This window comes from Tenrec ecaudatus, chromosome 16, assembly GCF_050624435.1.
Source record: "Tenrec ecaudatus isolate mTenEca1 chromosome 16, mTenEca1.hap1, whole genome shotgun sequence".
Lineage (NCBI taxonomy): Eukaryota > Metazoa > Chordata > Mammalia > Afrosoricida > Tenrecidae > Tenrec > Tenrec ecaudatus.
This window is the reverse complement of record NC_134545.1, coordinates 94,642,890-94,657,160: the sequence shown is the minus strand read 5'-3', so window position 1 is coordinate 94,657,160 and position 14,271 is coordinate 94,642,890. Positions and strand designations below refer to the sequence as shown.

At 50.4% G+C, this 14,271-nt stretch overlaps 1 protein-coding gene and 1 non-coding gene across 2 annotated transcripts in view; both read right to left on the bottom strand.

The window, feature by feature from the left end:
• RBM20 (RNA binding motif protein 20) overlaps positions 1–14,271 on the bottom strand; it is a 204,774-nt gene that overhangs the window by 56,501 nt on the left and 134,002 nt on the right. The window contains exons 3-6 of the mRNA XM_075533462.1: positions 6,476–7,553; positions 4,388–4,449; positions 4,037–4,128; positions 3,480–3,553 (exon numbers count right to left, since the gene is read on the bottom strand). Of these exons, the coding sequence (XP_075389577.1) occupies positions 3,480–3,553; positions 4,037–4,128; positions 4,388–4,449; positions 6,476–7,553 (1,306 nt within the window). The remainder of the gene's footprint in view (positions 1–3,479; positions 3,554–4,036; positions 4,129–4,387; positions 4,450–6,475; positions 7,554–14,271) is intronic.
• On the bottom strand, positions 11,456–11,560 carry LOC142430006 (U6 spliceosomal RNA). The gene has a single exon (XR_012780499.1). It is a non-coding gene; the product is annotated as a U6 spliceosomal RNA (small nuclear RNA).

Below are 14,271 nucleotides of genomic sequence, written 5' to 3'. Positions count from 1 at the left end.
ACCTTTCCGACAACCTTCAGCGCTGCTGTTGAGCCCATTCTGACTTACAGTGACCCTAGGGGTGCACATGGTCAGCACCCTCAGCTTCTAATCAAATGGCTAGAGGTTTGAGTCCAGCAAGAAGAACTTCAGAAGAAAGGCCCGGCCATCTACTTAGAGATGGCAGCCTTTGACAACCCTGTGGTGTACTGCCAGCCTCGGGCACATATGGGTCAGCGCCTGAGATTCTCCTCAGCAGCTTGTGCCTCAGGGGAGGAGAAAGGGACTTATCTACAGAGAAGGATCCAGTGACACGAAGACTTAAGAGACACCCAGAGAGGGCAGATGGCCCTGTGGTGAGAGGTGAGGATCCTAAAGCCAACCCAAGCCACCCCATTGCCATCTCATCAATCCCAGCTCCTCGTGACCATCAGACAGAGTGGACCTGCCGTGTGGGTTTCCGAGACTGCAATCTTTACAGACATCAACGACCACGCCTTTCTCTCATGGGGCAGCTGGAGGGTGTAAATCACCCACACTTGGGTTCACAGTCAAATGTTCTAACCACTGTGCCAACAAGTCTCCTTAAAGTCAGGCTATCTGGGTTCAAACCCCAATGGTTCTGTTTACCAGTTCTGAATCCTTAGGCAAGGTACTTAGCCTCACTCTGACGCAATTGCTGCAACTATCAAATTAAGATCGCCATAATATCTACCTCATCGGGTTTGTTTGAAGATTAGATGTGCTAGTACATGCAAACATGTTTAGAACAGTGATGTTCTTAGTAATACACTTAGAATATATATCTCATCTATTCCCTTATCATGCTTTCTTTTTATCCAGAGGGTTGGAGATCCCTCCGGGATTTGCTCAGGGACACATAACTAGTAAGGAAGTAAGACAGGACTCAAATCCATGACTTGTGCCTCCCAATTCTGCTGCATTTGCCAACTTTCCAATGCTGCCTCCCACTGAGTTGAGAAGCCATGCATCTCGACCAGAGATGGCAGATAACCAGCCACTTCTTAAGACTCAATGGCTTGGGATAGGAGAGATTAAAAGCAAGACGGTGTCTTGCTCAATAAGATTATTGTTCCTCATGTAGTGGAGAGCTCACAAATCATGATCACGCATGTCTCTTATTCGATCCTCCCTGTCGCAGGACAACTTGGAAGCCTGGGCCTCCTCCCTTCCCTTCAGCACTGAGCAATGAGCCAAACGGCCTCTGGGACTGGTCTCAGGAGGGTCCAAGATTTGCGACACACTCAGAATGATAAACTGTACTAGCCAGTGGAGAACCAAGCCATGTCTCTTCAAAACGCATGATTACGGATGCGAAAGGCCTTGCCTGGGGCCACACAGCTGGTGGACTCCAGAAGGAGACCTTGACCATAAGCCCCTTGACACCACACACATAGGAAAGGGTCTTGCCCACAATGGTTGTTGGTGAAGGGCGGGAACAAACGACATATAGCACAGACTACAGAGTTGTCCGGCCCGTCACTTTTTTTTTTAGCCCGTCACTCTTAATAAAGGGATCCAGCCTCAGAATGGAGTCAACACGCAAGCCACCAGTCGCCCCATCTGGTCCTCCTATCTTGTGGCAGTCACCTCAGTGTCCAGGGTGGGATCTCAGAGCCAAACAGCAGGCACAGAGGTGCCACCATGGCCCCGGGGTGTGGAAGATGCTGGAAGTGCCAGTGCCCCCAGCAAGGCACAGGCTTCGCTTGCTCATCAGCATCGACACACAAAAACAAATGACCAGGGCTGGCCAAACACAGCCTTTCCAAGTGCCGACCACAGCGGCCGATGACTTGGACGTGGCTCTAAGCAGGGAGAGCGGGCAGAGGGCAGCAACAAGATCCTTTTCCACAGGCCCATGGGTCTCTCTGACAGCATGGCACCCACGAACCATCACACATTAATGGAGGCAAACACACAGAACTCCCAGCCCCAGAAGCCTCACCCACATCTCCTGAGAAACCTCCCCGCTCAGTCCCCCACCAGGCTCTCACACTGGCACGGCAAGTGGTGTCTCCCTCTTTTGAGGTTTTGCAAGAATGTCCACAGGTGAGGGGATGCGGGTGGAAGAGACCTGCTCTGAGCTAGCGCTCCTGCGGGAGGAGAGAGAAAGGGCCCCAGCTGCTCAGCGTGACTTTGAAAAGCGCAAGCACAAACAAGCCCCTGCTAGCAACACTCAGCCAGAGGCCCTCTGTGAATGGCAGGCATGCCCCTTCCCTGGGTCTCTGGGGAGGGAGAAAGGAGCAGGCTGACCAGCAGCAGGAAGGAGACAGTGGTTGAACCCAAAGAAGAAAAAGGAAGGAGGATACTTTCAGAGCTTTGGAGGACAAAAAATCACATGGGCCAAGTGCAAGGTCGGCAGTTCAGATCCACCGACCGCACCAGGGAAGAGCAAAGAGGCTGTCAGCTCCTGTCAGGATTGGCAGTCTCAGAATCCCTAAGGAGCTGTTTTTACCCTGCCTCACAGGATCGCTATGCGCCAGAATCTACTCGATGGCATTGGGTACAGAGAGAAGAAAGCCAACATCACAAACTGCCTCATATGCCAGTGACAGTTCCCCCACGCAGCCAGCAAAACCCTAATACTACCTGCTCCTTAATTTAAACACATTTTCTCTTTCCAGTTCAAGTTGCAGGGTTACCCTCTCCTGGAAAACAGTCCACTTCAAAAATATGCCAGAATTTGCTTTTTTATAAAAAGCTCATATGTCTTTTTTTCAATTCTTTCCTTAAATCAGGGCCAAGTGCTAGAAATTCTTTTTAATTTATGCACCCTAAAGAAACCTGTGTGTTGTCCTACTCCCTGGGCGGAATGAAGGTGCCCTGGTGGCATGGTGGGTTATACACTGGACTGCTAGCTAAAGGTCGGCAGTTCGAACCACCAGCTGCTCCTCCGGAGAATGATGAGCCTTTCTGCTCCTGTCAAGATTGACAGCCTCAGCCACACCCAAGGACAATTCTGCTCAATCCCACAGGGTCACAATGGGGGCTCGTACAACACTTATCACAATCCACACATCCATCCATTGTGTCGAGCACATTTGTAGTTGCCATCATCATTCTCAAAGCATTTGTTTCTACTTGAGCCCTTGGTATCAGCTCCTCATTTTCCCCCTTTTTCCCGCCCCTCCTCATGAACCCTTGCTAATTTAAAATTATTATTATTTTGTCATGTCTTACACTGTCTGACGTCTCCTTTCACCCACTTTTCTGTTGTCCGTCCCCCAGGGAAGAGTTATACGTAGATCCTTATGATCAGTTCCCCCTTTCTACCCCACCTTCCCTCCACCATCCCGGTATCACCAGTGAGTTTGGGATTTCTGAAACTGAATGAAATCCCCTCTCTCCAGGGAACTGTTTTCCTGAGCTCCACAAAACCACACCGACTCCGTCTTCACCCAGCTTTGTCTGCAAGGCACAACGCAGTGGCCAGACCTGGCAGGTGACCACGACAGAGGAGAAGACGCTTCTGTACTCACATTAGTCGCCGGGGAAGCTGCGGGAAATGATCTTGCTGGAATGGCCACGTAAGCTCCAAGATTTGAGGTGTAGTCTAAACGACAAATGACACCAGCCAGGTAAACACCTGCTCCATCTACCAAGCCTCCTCAGACCTTATACCAGTATAAGGCCCTCGGCGTCATCCATACTGGCTACATCACCCGCCTCACCAAAGGGAAGCCATCCAAGCCCTCCCATTAGGGCTCAGTTAATCCAGTGTCTGAGCAAATAGAGCAGCCTCGTGCTGAAGTGCATCGTTTCCCATTCCCCACTCCCGCCTTCCTAGGACGTAAGCAGCAGAGGAAAATGAACGTTTCCTCTTCAGGGCGACCAGTGACATCACGCCTCTGGTCATGATAACAGCAGGCTAAGCATGCTGTCTGAAGTATCTCAGAAAAGATCCACGGGCCTCAACAGCAGGCCCAATACATTTTGTGGCTTGGAATCTGTTTGCTTTGTAACACGATCAGAAGGGCATGACCGTTGGACTGGAAAGCATGCCTTGGGGACCTGCTGTCTGCAGACGCTCACTCACCTTCGTTCCCGGCAGGGCTGTACACGGCCGTGCTGTTGGGCGAGGCACACAAGGCTCCCTCGGCCGAGCTGAGCACACACCGGACGCTAGCGCTGGAGCAAGGTGGGGAGGGGGAAACAGTTCCACGGTCAATGCAACAGCTTTACTGATGACTCACTCCCAGGCTTCTCCCCGAAAGAGCTGAAAGCGGGGGTCTGAACACAGGCTGATACCCGTGTTCACAGATGAGCTTGTCTTGTCACGCAGCCAAAAGATGGGAACCACCCAGGGTCTGGAGGACAGGGCCTGGCCTGCTGCAGCCCCAGCAGGGGCTTGGTGGGTATCTGTGAGCCTGTTCTTGGGAACACTTACCTTTCAGAGAAGACCAGGCATTTCTGGGCGTGCAGTTTCCCTTTAACGTGTAGCTCCCAGTCCTAGGCCCCAAGAAAAGAAAAATGGCAGACAGATTCGGGTTGGCAGGAAGGAGGAGGTGAGGGGTGAGTGCAGGGGGCTCGAAGGGCCCAGAGCCAACCTGCTCAACACTCCCCACCCCTTCCTCCTTACACCTAGGCTCCAAGCCCTGCTCCCCATTTTCACCCCACCCAAACACACACACACACACACACACACACACACCTTCCTCTCAACTAGCCCCCAGGGAAAGTCCACCCATTCCTCCATGCGGCTGGGCTCACATTACGAGTGAGAGGAATCTCTTCCCCATGGCAGCTGGAGACTGGGGCAAAAGGACTGCCCTTTAATGAAGGGACCCAAGCTGAGGTTCATGGCCCGCTGCAGTGTGACGGCCTCCTCAAAGCACGGGCTTACATGCTTTCCAAACTGGGGGCAGTACATCCCAGAGTGTGGGAGAGGCAGCTCTGGGAGGGGTCTGACCCAAGTTTGAATCTCCCGTCCGCCACCTTCTAGCTAGGGGGCCCTGAGCAAGTCACCTCTAGGGCTTAGGCTCCTCGTCTGCGTCTATGAAATGATAATAGTGTCTGTCTTGTGGAGTTATTGACGGCATACAGAAAGGAGTTGGGATACATTAGCTGCCACTCTTACAATTATGATTGCTTTGGAATACTTCTCTGCATCATATTTACGAGGGGGTACCCCCAAATCCCAGATTTTCTCCCCAAAGTTACGTATTTAATTTTTTTTTTTTTTTTACAAAATAACCTTATCACCTTCAAAGTACTCTCCATTGCACTTGATACATTTGTCAAATCTGTGATTCCATTCTTGGAAACATTTTTCAAACTCATCTGTTTGGATAGCTGACAGCACCTGCCCTGTTTTTTAATTCACCTCTTCGACGTCATTAAATCGCTGTCCTTTCGTGTCCCTTTTCATTCGAGGAAACAAGAAGAAGTTACACAGAGCGAGGTCAGGTGCGTGGGGCAAGAGGCATACTGTTTTTCGCCCCAAACTGGAGCACTGGGATGGCTGCGTGAGCAGGTGCATTGTCATGGTGGCAAAACCAGTCCCTTGTCTGGCACAGATCAAGGCCCTTTTTGGTCACACAGTTACACAATCTTTTCAGAACTTCTAAACAGAAAGCTTGATTAACAGTCTGACCTGGTGGAATGAACTCCAAATGTACTACACCGCTAACATAAAAAAAAAAAAAAGAACACCGTGTTTTTTTTTGTCGGGGGTACCCCTCTCCTATGTTTATAAGAGGGAAAATGTATGGGGCTTTTGATTGCAGGGCTTCAAAACATTTTACAACTGCTGGGAAGGTCAAAGCGAACCCTGCCAGACAGAATAGAATTGTCCCTGTGGGTTTCAGAGACTAACTCTTTAGGGGAGTAGAAAGCCTCATCTGAGTCAGCTCAACTCCACAGCAGGAGTTTTGGTTTGGTCTTTTGAGTTAAAGCTCTATCTCTATTTCCAAGTTGCTGAGCTCCTCCGGACCCCACTTAGCTTCAGCTTTCTCCTCTACAAAGCGTGAGTGATGATCTCTTACTTCGAGGGAGGCACAAGCCCTGACTGGTTTCTGAAATTCCCTTCGATTGTAATAACCAGATGCTGCAGCACCAAGGCAGGACACCTGGTGATGTAGTGGTTATGCGTTGAGTTAGCAAAGTTAGCGATTCAGACCCACCCGCTGCTCTGTGGGAGGAAGATGAGCTACATCCTCAGAAACAGCCTTTTGGGTAGAGTCCATTGGTACTCAAGGGAACCCTCTGTGTAGATGACCAGATCTTTCTTCTGAGGCACCTCTGGGTAGACTTGACCTGACAACCTTCCAACTAGCAGTCTGGTGCATTAACTATCTGTACCATCCACAGGCTACTTGGTTATAGAACATCTATGTTTTAGCCAAGGATATAGATGGCAAAATACTGGTACCCAATCCCCAAATGTCGCATCCCCTTTCTAGGAGCAGAGAGTAAGGGGGTCATGGTGGCAACCTGGTAGGTTCTTGCTGTAACTCCCAGACTGCCTTGGACTCACCTTCAGATCAAACACCTTCTTGTCACAGATGCTGCAGGTGTGTGGCAGGTGGAGTGGGGGCATGCCGTGGAAGTCATTCAGTTCCTGAGCCTGCAGGGGCCGCACGGGTAGAACTGCCTGCTCTTCCTTGGCCCGCCGCCTGGTACCGCCCAAACCTGACTTGTTATTGGTCAGCCGGCCCCCAAAGGAAGGTGGGGTCCTGTCTGAGGTGGGCTCCTCGGGGTCGTATAGCTCATAAGGCTGGCTGAGGGGTGGGGGCCACAGGCTGGGGCCTGCTGTGAGGTCCAGCTTGTTCTGGCCACAGAATCCATGGGAGCTCTCCCACGGGCTGTTTGTGCCCTGCAGCAGTGGGCCCACCTCGCCTTTCATGCTCCCAGCCTGCTCGGCTGGAAACCCACCTGCCAGATGTGAGCCATGGGCACTGGGTCCATAGAAGTCTTTCGGCAACGCAGGTTGGCCATCTGGCCCTGTGTGGCCATGGTGGCCTTCGTAGTTCACACTGCCCGAGGTCGAGGCCGTACCTGGCAGAAAGCTGTCTGTTTCAGAGCCATATGCCTGGGCAGGATTGGCTTTGCCATACTCGTAGAAACCTGCAGTCGTAGCAGTGGGCCCAGACTTGCCAATCCCCAGGAGGACACCTGGCTGGACGGAGGTCTGCGGCATGACCCCGCTGAAAGGATGTATCACCACAGTGCTGGGGGGCTGGCTGGGAAGGCTCCCAGCAGGGGCTGGACCTCGGGGCTGACCGGAGGATGGGAAGGCAATTGCATTGGAGGGAAACCGGGCGGTGGGCAGGGCGGCAGCATGCTGGGGCACCCCAGTATGGCTGTGGGGGGCACTGATGACCGATGGATGCCTCAGCTGGTTGAACAGTGGCTGGGACATGGCCACTTTGGAGAGCACTTGGTTCAGGACCGTGGCAGCCGCTGTGTTGTTGGTGACAGCTGTCTGTGCCAACTTCAGCCGGTGGAGGGTGAGCTGGGCTTGCAGCTGAGCCAGTTGGAGGCTGGCAGGAGATGGGAGCAGAGGGTTCGGGTTGCTGGCGGAGAACGGGTTCTTGTCCAGGAGCTTGGCGGCACTGCGGGGAGACAAATGTCTAGCTGCACAGCTGGTTCTCATCCAGCCAGACAGGGGCCCCTTTCCACATCAACAAGACCCTCCCACTCCATGCAAGTGTGTCTGTAAAAACCTGCGCTCATACATGCACACAGCAGCTTGAAAAAGTCTTACATGGTGCGTGCTGAATCTCCCTGATAATCAAAGAAATGCCATCTAAACCACGAGAAACGTAGCAAAGATGAAAATAGTAAGAGCAGACCTTTGCTGGTGAAGTACAGTGGAGAGAACACAATAGCCATGAGAGTAAATCCACCCAGCTGGGTGATAAGCACTGACCATATTCCTTTGACCCAACAATCCAATTCTGAAACTCTATCCCAAGCAAGGAACTAAAATGCAGACACAGCTTAGCACCCAACGACTTTTAATGCTACAGTATTTCAGAGCTCAAAGTTGAAAATCACGAGTAGCCAATAAAAATCCTGTAAACTGAATAAATTATGACATATCTACACGGTCAGCTATTTAACCATTTTAGTACTATTTACATTTTAATTCATTATGCAATATGTAAGGCTTTCACAAATATATTGTAGTTACATAATCTGGTATCAATTTGAGAGAATTATGAGTGAAGGGGTGGGGTCTGGTCTGTCAATCAATATATAACCAATGAGGCCTCTGTGTGGGCATGGCCTTCTCTGAAAATTCTGGGAACTCTTGCTTTTTCTTCCTTGGCGGTGGAGATACCTCATCTCTCTCGGCTCACTCCCTGAGAGACACTCTACTGACAAGACACATGGTGCTACGCCCCGGGAGCTGGAGAAGCCACATGGGCCTACCCTGCTGCAACCAGACCTCTGGAGCTGGAGAAGCCACGGAGAGACCCCTGCCAGTGCTGAGATGCTTACAACACCACTGGATCTCTAAGACTTCCAACCCACTGGCCTGTGATTCCCCTGCATTCAGCATAATTGCATGTATTTCGTGAGTCTGAAGGGGACTTTATAGATTAGTATCAGACATATGGGCTAATATTGGACTTATGGAACTTGATTTGGACTGGGCTGGGATGTTTTCTCAATATTCAACTGCTCTTGTGTATAAACCTCTTTCTCATACACATGAGTCTCTATGAATTTGTTTCTCTAGTCTACCGGGACTAACACATATATCAAGGCTCAGGACATGAATCTTCATGTACCGAGCACCAAACTGCAGAGAGAAAGCATTCCATTGCCCTCACCCCACCTTGGTACCTGATCCCCCGGCCATCGCCAATGGTACACTATCATGAATGGGGTGAAGTCGGTTTTTACATAAATAATTCTTCACAATGTGAGAAAAATCTCTATGCGCCGGTGTTACGTGAAAAATAGAAAACAAGGCCCAGGCTTCGAAACTGCATACAGTGGCTTGTATACAGTGTCAACCGCATTTTCCTCCTGTCCCCATTTCACCTCCCAAACAGCAAGAATTATATTCCCCTCTTTCCGGCTCTCAAAGCCAACTAGTGTTAAAAAGAACAAAAACGCCAAACCAAATTCACCGCCATCAAGTCAACTCTGACTCGGAGTAAACCTGTAGGACGGCCTAGAACTGCCCGCGTGAGTTTCCTGGTCGGAAACTCTACAGGGATAGAAAGCCCATCTTTTTCCTGTAGAACAGCCGGAAGGTTTCAAACTGCTGACCTTGGGGATGTCAGCCCAACAAGCAACCACTATGCCACCAGAGCTAGCGTACGGGGCAGTTAAAAATATGAGGTGTGAGGCATCTGAATTTGAGGTGGAAGGCAGCGGTGGGCTCCCGCAGAATCTGCTTACAGGGGTGTTCCGTCCAATGCTGCCTTTCATGTGGTCTCTGTTGGCGGTTGTAGTGTTCTCTGGACCAATCACCAGGACTCAAAGGGGCTCGCTTTCCCAGGAAGCCTGAGTTACATGTTTACCACACTCCAGGCTTATGGGGGGTACTTTATTTTCTGGGTCTTCCACCCCTTCCAGGGAGTGGGTGTGAACAGAAACAGTGACGGGGACGTTGCTGAACTGGAATGCCTCGGCTTTTCATTGGGAGAGAAGGGACTTAACATATGAACCTGGTACAGTCAACCCGGTTAGCTGTGGAATGGGGGGGGGGGGGTTGCAAATCAGACAGGTTCTCCACCGTCCCCAAGTCTGAACAGTGACTGGCCTGTGTAGTGGACACACAGGAAAGAAGCTGGGGGGCCGGGGCGAGGAGGAAGAGAAAGGGAGGCACGCATGGGAAGCACCTAACACGTGACATCTCTCCCACTTAGAGGAACAAGACCTTCTGCTCAGGTTGGTCCTATGGATTGGTCTGAGCAGCAGAGGGAGGTGGTGGGGTGGAAGGTGCCTAGGAGAGAGCGCTCACATTGATCGCTATGTGTACAACGATGAAACTGTTATCTCACTTCGCCTCTCCGCCACTGCTGTGGGGCAGATCATTTTCACCCCAATTCTGGCAGGATAAGAACCTTGAGGTTAACAGCCTGCCCCCTCAGTGCCACCAGCTTCAGTGATCTGTTTGCGAGCACTCACTGCTGCTGGGGACAGACTCGGGACCCATGCTGCACTTGGAAGAGGCCCTTAAACTGCCTATACCGCTCCCTCAAGCCCCTTTCCACAGGCGGCATCGCGGTTTTGTTTAAAGTGAGTTCCCAGAATGTCGGGGACACCGTGTGCAAATAAAAAGGACAAAACACATTTCAGAGCCAGACAGAAATGACTGTGGGTTGTTTTTTCCCATCGTGTGAAGGATCCTGAAGCTAATTGCCTCCCTCCACACAGCCAGCAGCCCCGCTCTGTGTGCTCCCAGGGCAGCCAGGACAGGTTGTCAGAAAGGTGGGGATGGTCCAGGTACTGGGAGTGGGGATGGGCAGGTGAGGATGGTCCAGAGGGTTACAGATGCTTTCTGCTCTGGGAAGTTGGAGGCAGGCCTTGGTGACCCAGCGTGGTCCAGGCACCAACCAAGCAGTCGCAGACTGGGGAGGGGCTAACTGTGTACACGTGGGTGAGAATATGGAAAGAGGAGGAAGGTAGTCAAGAGTCTGATGATGGATTCCGACTGGTGTAGTGTTAAGTGGCTGAACTTTAGGACAGCAATTAGCTTAACTCAAAACCCTGCCACCCGGGCCAACCCTCCTACCAGGTTTGCCCACAACACAGCGTCCTTGCTAACAAGGTGAAAATGAGGTGTCAACTTGGTTTCCATGACCATACTAAGACAAGCTTGGTTTTGTTTGCCCCAGAGATGTCAGCTGTATTTTCTAAAACCATGTTCTGGACTGGAGGGAGTTCTGGTTGGAGAATCCTGTGCTTCTGAAGGAACATGTAAACCTTTCTAACCAGGAAGCCAAACATCCTGGGAAGTCCCAGCTCTCCAGGACCCAGCCCAGATTACAGGACATGATGACGTCAGATTCAGCAGGAAATAAAGCTAGCCAGATTTTCTTTCTTTATATATATATATATACACACACATACATTTTATTGGGTGCTTGTACAGCTCTTATCACAATCCATCCATCTATCCATTGTGTCAAGCACATTTGTTGCCATCATCATTCTCAAAACATTTGCTTTCTACTTGAGCCCTTGGTATCAGTTCCTCATTTTATCCCAGACTGTCTTTCTAACTTCTACTATGCCTAGAGAATTCTCCTGGTCTTAACTTTCATCAGCCTTTGCATATAATAAATGTCTTAACTTCAATCATCAGATCATCATACGTGAACAATTCTTTTGAACCAAGGACCTTTAATAAAGTGAAAAAAAATTAAAAACATAGCATTTCACACACACCACCACCACCACCACCACATCACCCCCGGAGTACCAAGAAAACCCCCAGAAATTTTCCCCTAGGTACTTAAATTTTTTTATAAAACAGTCTTTTGTTGTTTTTTTTAATATGGAACGCTTCACGAATTTGCGTGTCATCCTTGCACAGGGGCCATGCTAATCTTCTGTATCGTTCCAACTTTAGTATATGTGCTGCCGACGCGAGCGCTACAAAACAGTCTTACCACCTTCGAAGTACTCGCCATTGTATTTAAAACACCGGTCCAATCTGCGATTCCATTCTTGGAAACATTTTTCAAACTCATCTGTTTGGATGGCTGACAGCACCTCCCTCGTATTTTTGTTTTTGTTTGCACCTCTCCGTCCTCTAATCGCTGTCCTTTCATGTCCCTCTGAATTCCCAGAAACAAAGAGAAGTCACGGGGAGCGAGGTCAGGTTGAGTGGAGTGTGGGCAAGAGAGACATGCTGTTTCTTGCCCCAAACTGGAGCACGGAGAGGGCTGCGTGAGCAGGTGCGTTGTCGGGGTGGCAAAACCAGTCGCCCGTCTGCCAAACACTGTTACACAATCTTTTCAGAACCTCTAAATAGAAAGTTGATTAACAGTCTAATCTGGTGGAACAAACTCCAAATGCCCTAAAAATAGACATTTTCATCCGTTCAGGAAGTTGATGGACGTTCAGAACGAGGTTTGCCATCAATCGACATTTCAGTTTTTTTGAAATGAGAAAACCACTCCTACACCTGAGTTTTTCCCATAGGGCTATCTTGTAAGGTGCACTCAACATCACAACAGTTTCTGCGGCACTTTTCCCTGAGCAGAACACACAATTTCACAGCCCCACGCTGTTCTCCGAAATCGGCCATCACAAAAAATGAGGTTGGAGCGAAAGTGTTTTTACAAGAAATTTCACTATGACCACGGAGAACCTTCACAGACAATGCGACTGGGTACACTAAGTCAGAGCAAGTTGCTGGATGCTTGCCGAGTGGGGAAATTGTGCACTATGAAAGTTCTGCCCAGCATAACTTGTGTGTTTTTGGTGGGGTCCCCCTCATATATGGTGAATATTCAGTGATCACATTTCTTTCTGAGCCCCTAATTGGGGCCTATGATATGAACATCTGACACGGCTGAGGGCGCGACCTGCTGTTGTCTTCTGTCTGCCCACTCACCTTGGCTTGTCACTGTTACAGTACTTGTCACATCCTGCCTGCTGTTAAAAATACTTGCTCACGTGCCTTTCTCCTCCCCTTAGATATAAGCGCCTGTGGGGGCGGAGAGAGGGTGTCTGGGCATTTTTACATCTGCGCAGCCTACTGTGGGCACTTAGTAACTGCCCCAAGCAGAGTCTTCTGCCTTTGAGGAGGGCAGAGTTCTTGGGTGGGTACAAGCTGGTGCGGTTAGGGGCTCACCCACAGTTCCAAATGAAGGCTCTCAATGCCCCCCCCCCAATGTGTGTGATTTCCTGTTGTGTATGGCTAAACAGTGCAGAGCCACACACCGAGGGGACTGCCCATTAGATGCCACTCACAAGCAGGTGTCCCGGCATACCTTTCTCCAAATCTGAATTCTCATCTTGAATGAAGAATCCCTGTGATAGGAGGAATGGCCCCTCCACAGATGTCTACACTTTCATTCTTGAAGCCCGTGGCTATGATGTTGCTTTACACAGACTTTGCAGGTGTGACTAGGCTAAAGATTTGGAGATGGAGCGGCTAGCCTGAATTCTCCAGATGGAGCCAGCATGGTCGAGCAAGAGGGAGGGAGGCAGTGGAATCTGAGTCGGGAGGAGGGAGAGGAGAGAAGATGGTTTGCTGGGGCTTTGGAGGTGGAGGAAGGGCTCAGAGGACAGGAATGCAGGCAGGTTCTAAAAGTTGGAGCAGGGGGGAATAAGACTCTCCCCTAGGGCCTCGGGAAGAACCCACTTGGCAGTCAGTGACTCTGGCTTTGGACTTCTGACCCCCAGAATCTAAGGCAGTGCATTTGTGTGTCAGGAAGCCACTCGACGAGCGGGATTCATTCGAGCAGCCACGGGAGAGGAATACAACTCCCTAAGACAATTAGACACAAGTTCCACACAGAGAGGCGAGCGTGGGTGTGAGGAGGTTGACTGGATCTTGTGGGGCTGGCTTTACTCCTCTGGGGTCCTGAGGGTACACAGACCATCTGGCCAGGTATCGGGAGACCCTCTGGGAACTTAGCCAAGAGTGGATTCTGCCTGAATGAGAACCCCCAGAGATCTCTTCCTGTTTAATAGCTGGGTTGGTTGTTTTGTTTTTCCCCTGCTGGAGCACTGACAACCTGGGGGTGTTTGAACCAGAGACTTCAGTGGGCCAATTCACCGAAGCCTCTTTTAACAGACAGACATTGACCCGCCCCCAAACCACAGAAAGGGGTGCATTCGGGGTGTGCAGAATAGTAGCGATTTTTAATTAGGACCTGGACTATGGATCAAACAACACAGAGAAAAGAAAGCGCCTCACAGCCGGACCAATAAACAGCATCATGACAAGCGGGGAGGAGACGGAAGTTGCCAAGGATTCCGTCTCCCTTGGACCTGCAACCAACCCCCATGGAAGCAGCTGTCGGGAAATAAAACGACATCTGTCATTGGGGCGAGCTGCTGCACAAGACTTCTTAAAGGAAAGAAAATGTCACTCTGAGGGGAGGGTGCGCCTGCCCCAAGTCACGGTATCTTCAATGGCTTCAACTGTCTGTGCAGGTCACACAATGACTAAGAAAAGCCATTAAAAGGATCGATACACTTGAATTAATGGTGCTGAGGACGAATACCAGGAACCGAATCGCCAGAAGCCTCCTTTTAGAAGCAAGGAATACAGGTTTCCCCGAGTGTACTTTGGGCATGTCATCAGGAGGGACCCAGTCCCTGGAGGAAAACATCATGCTTGGTAAAGCA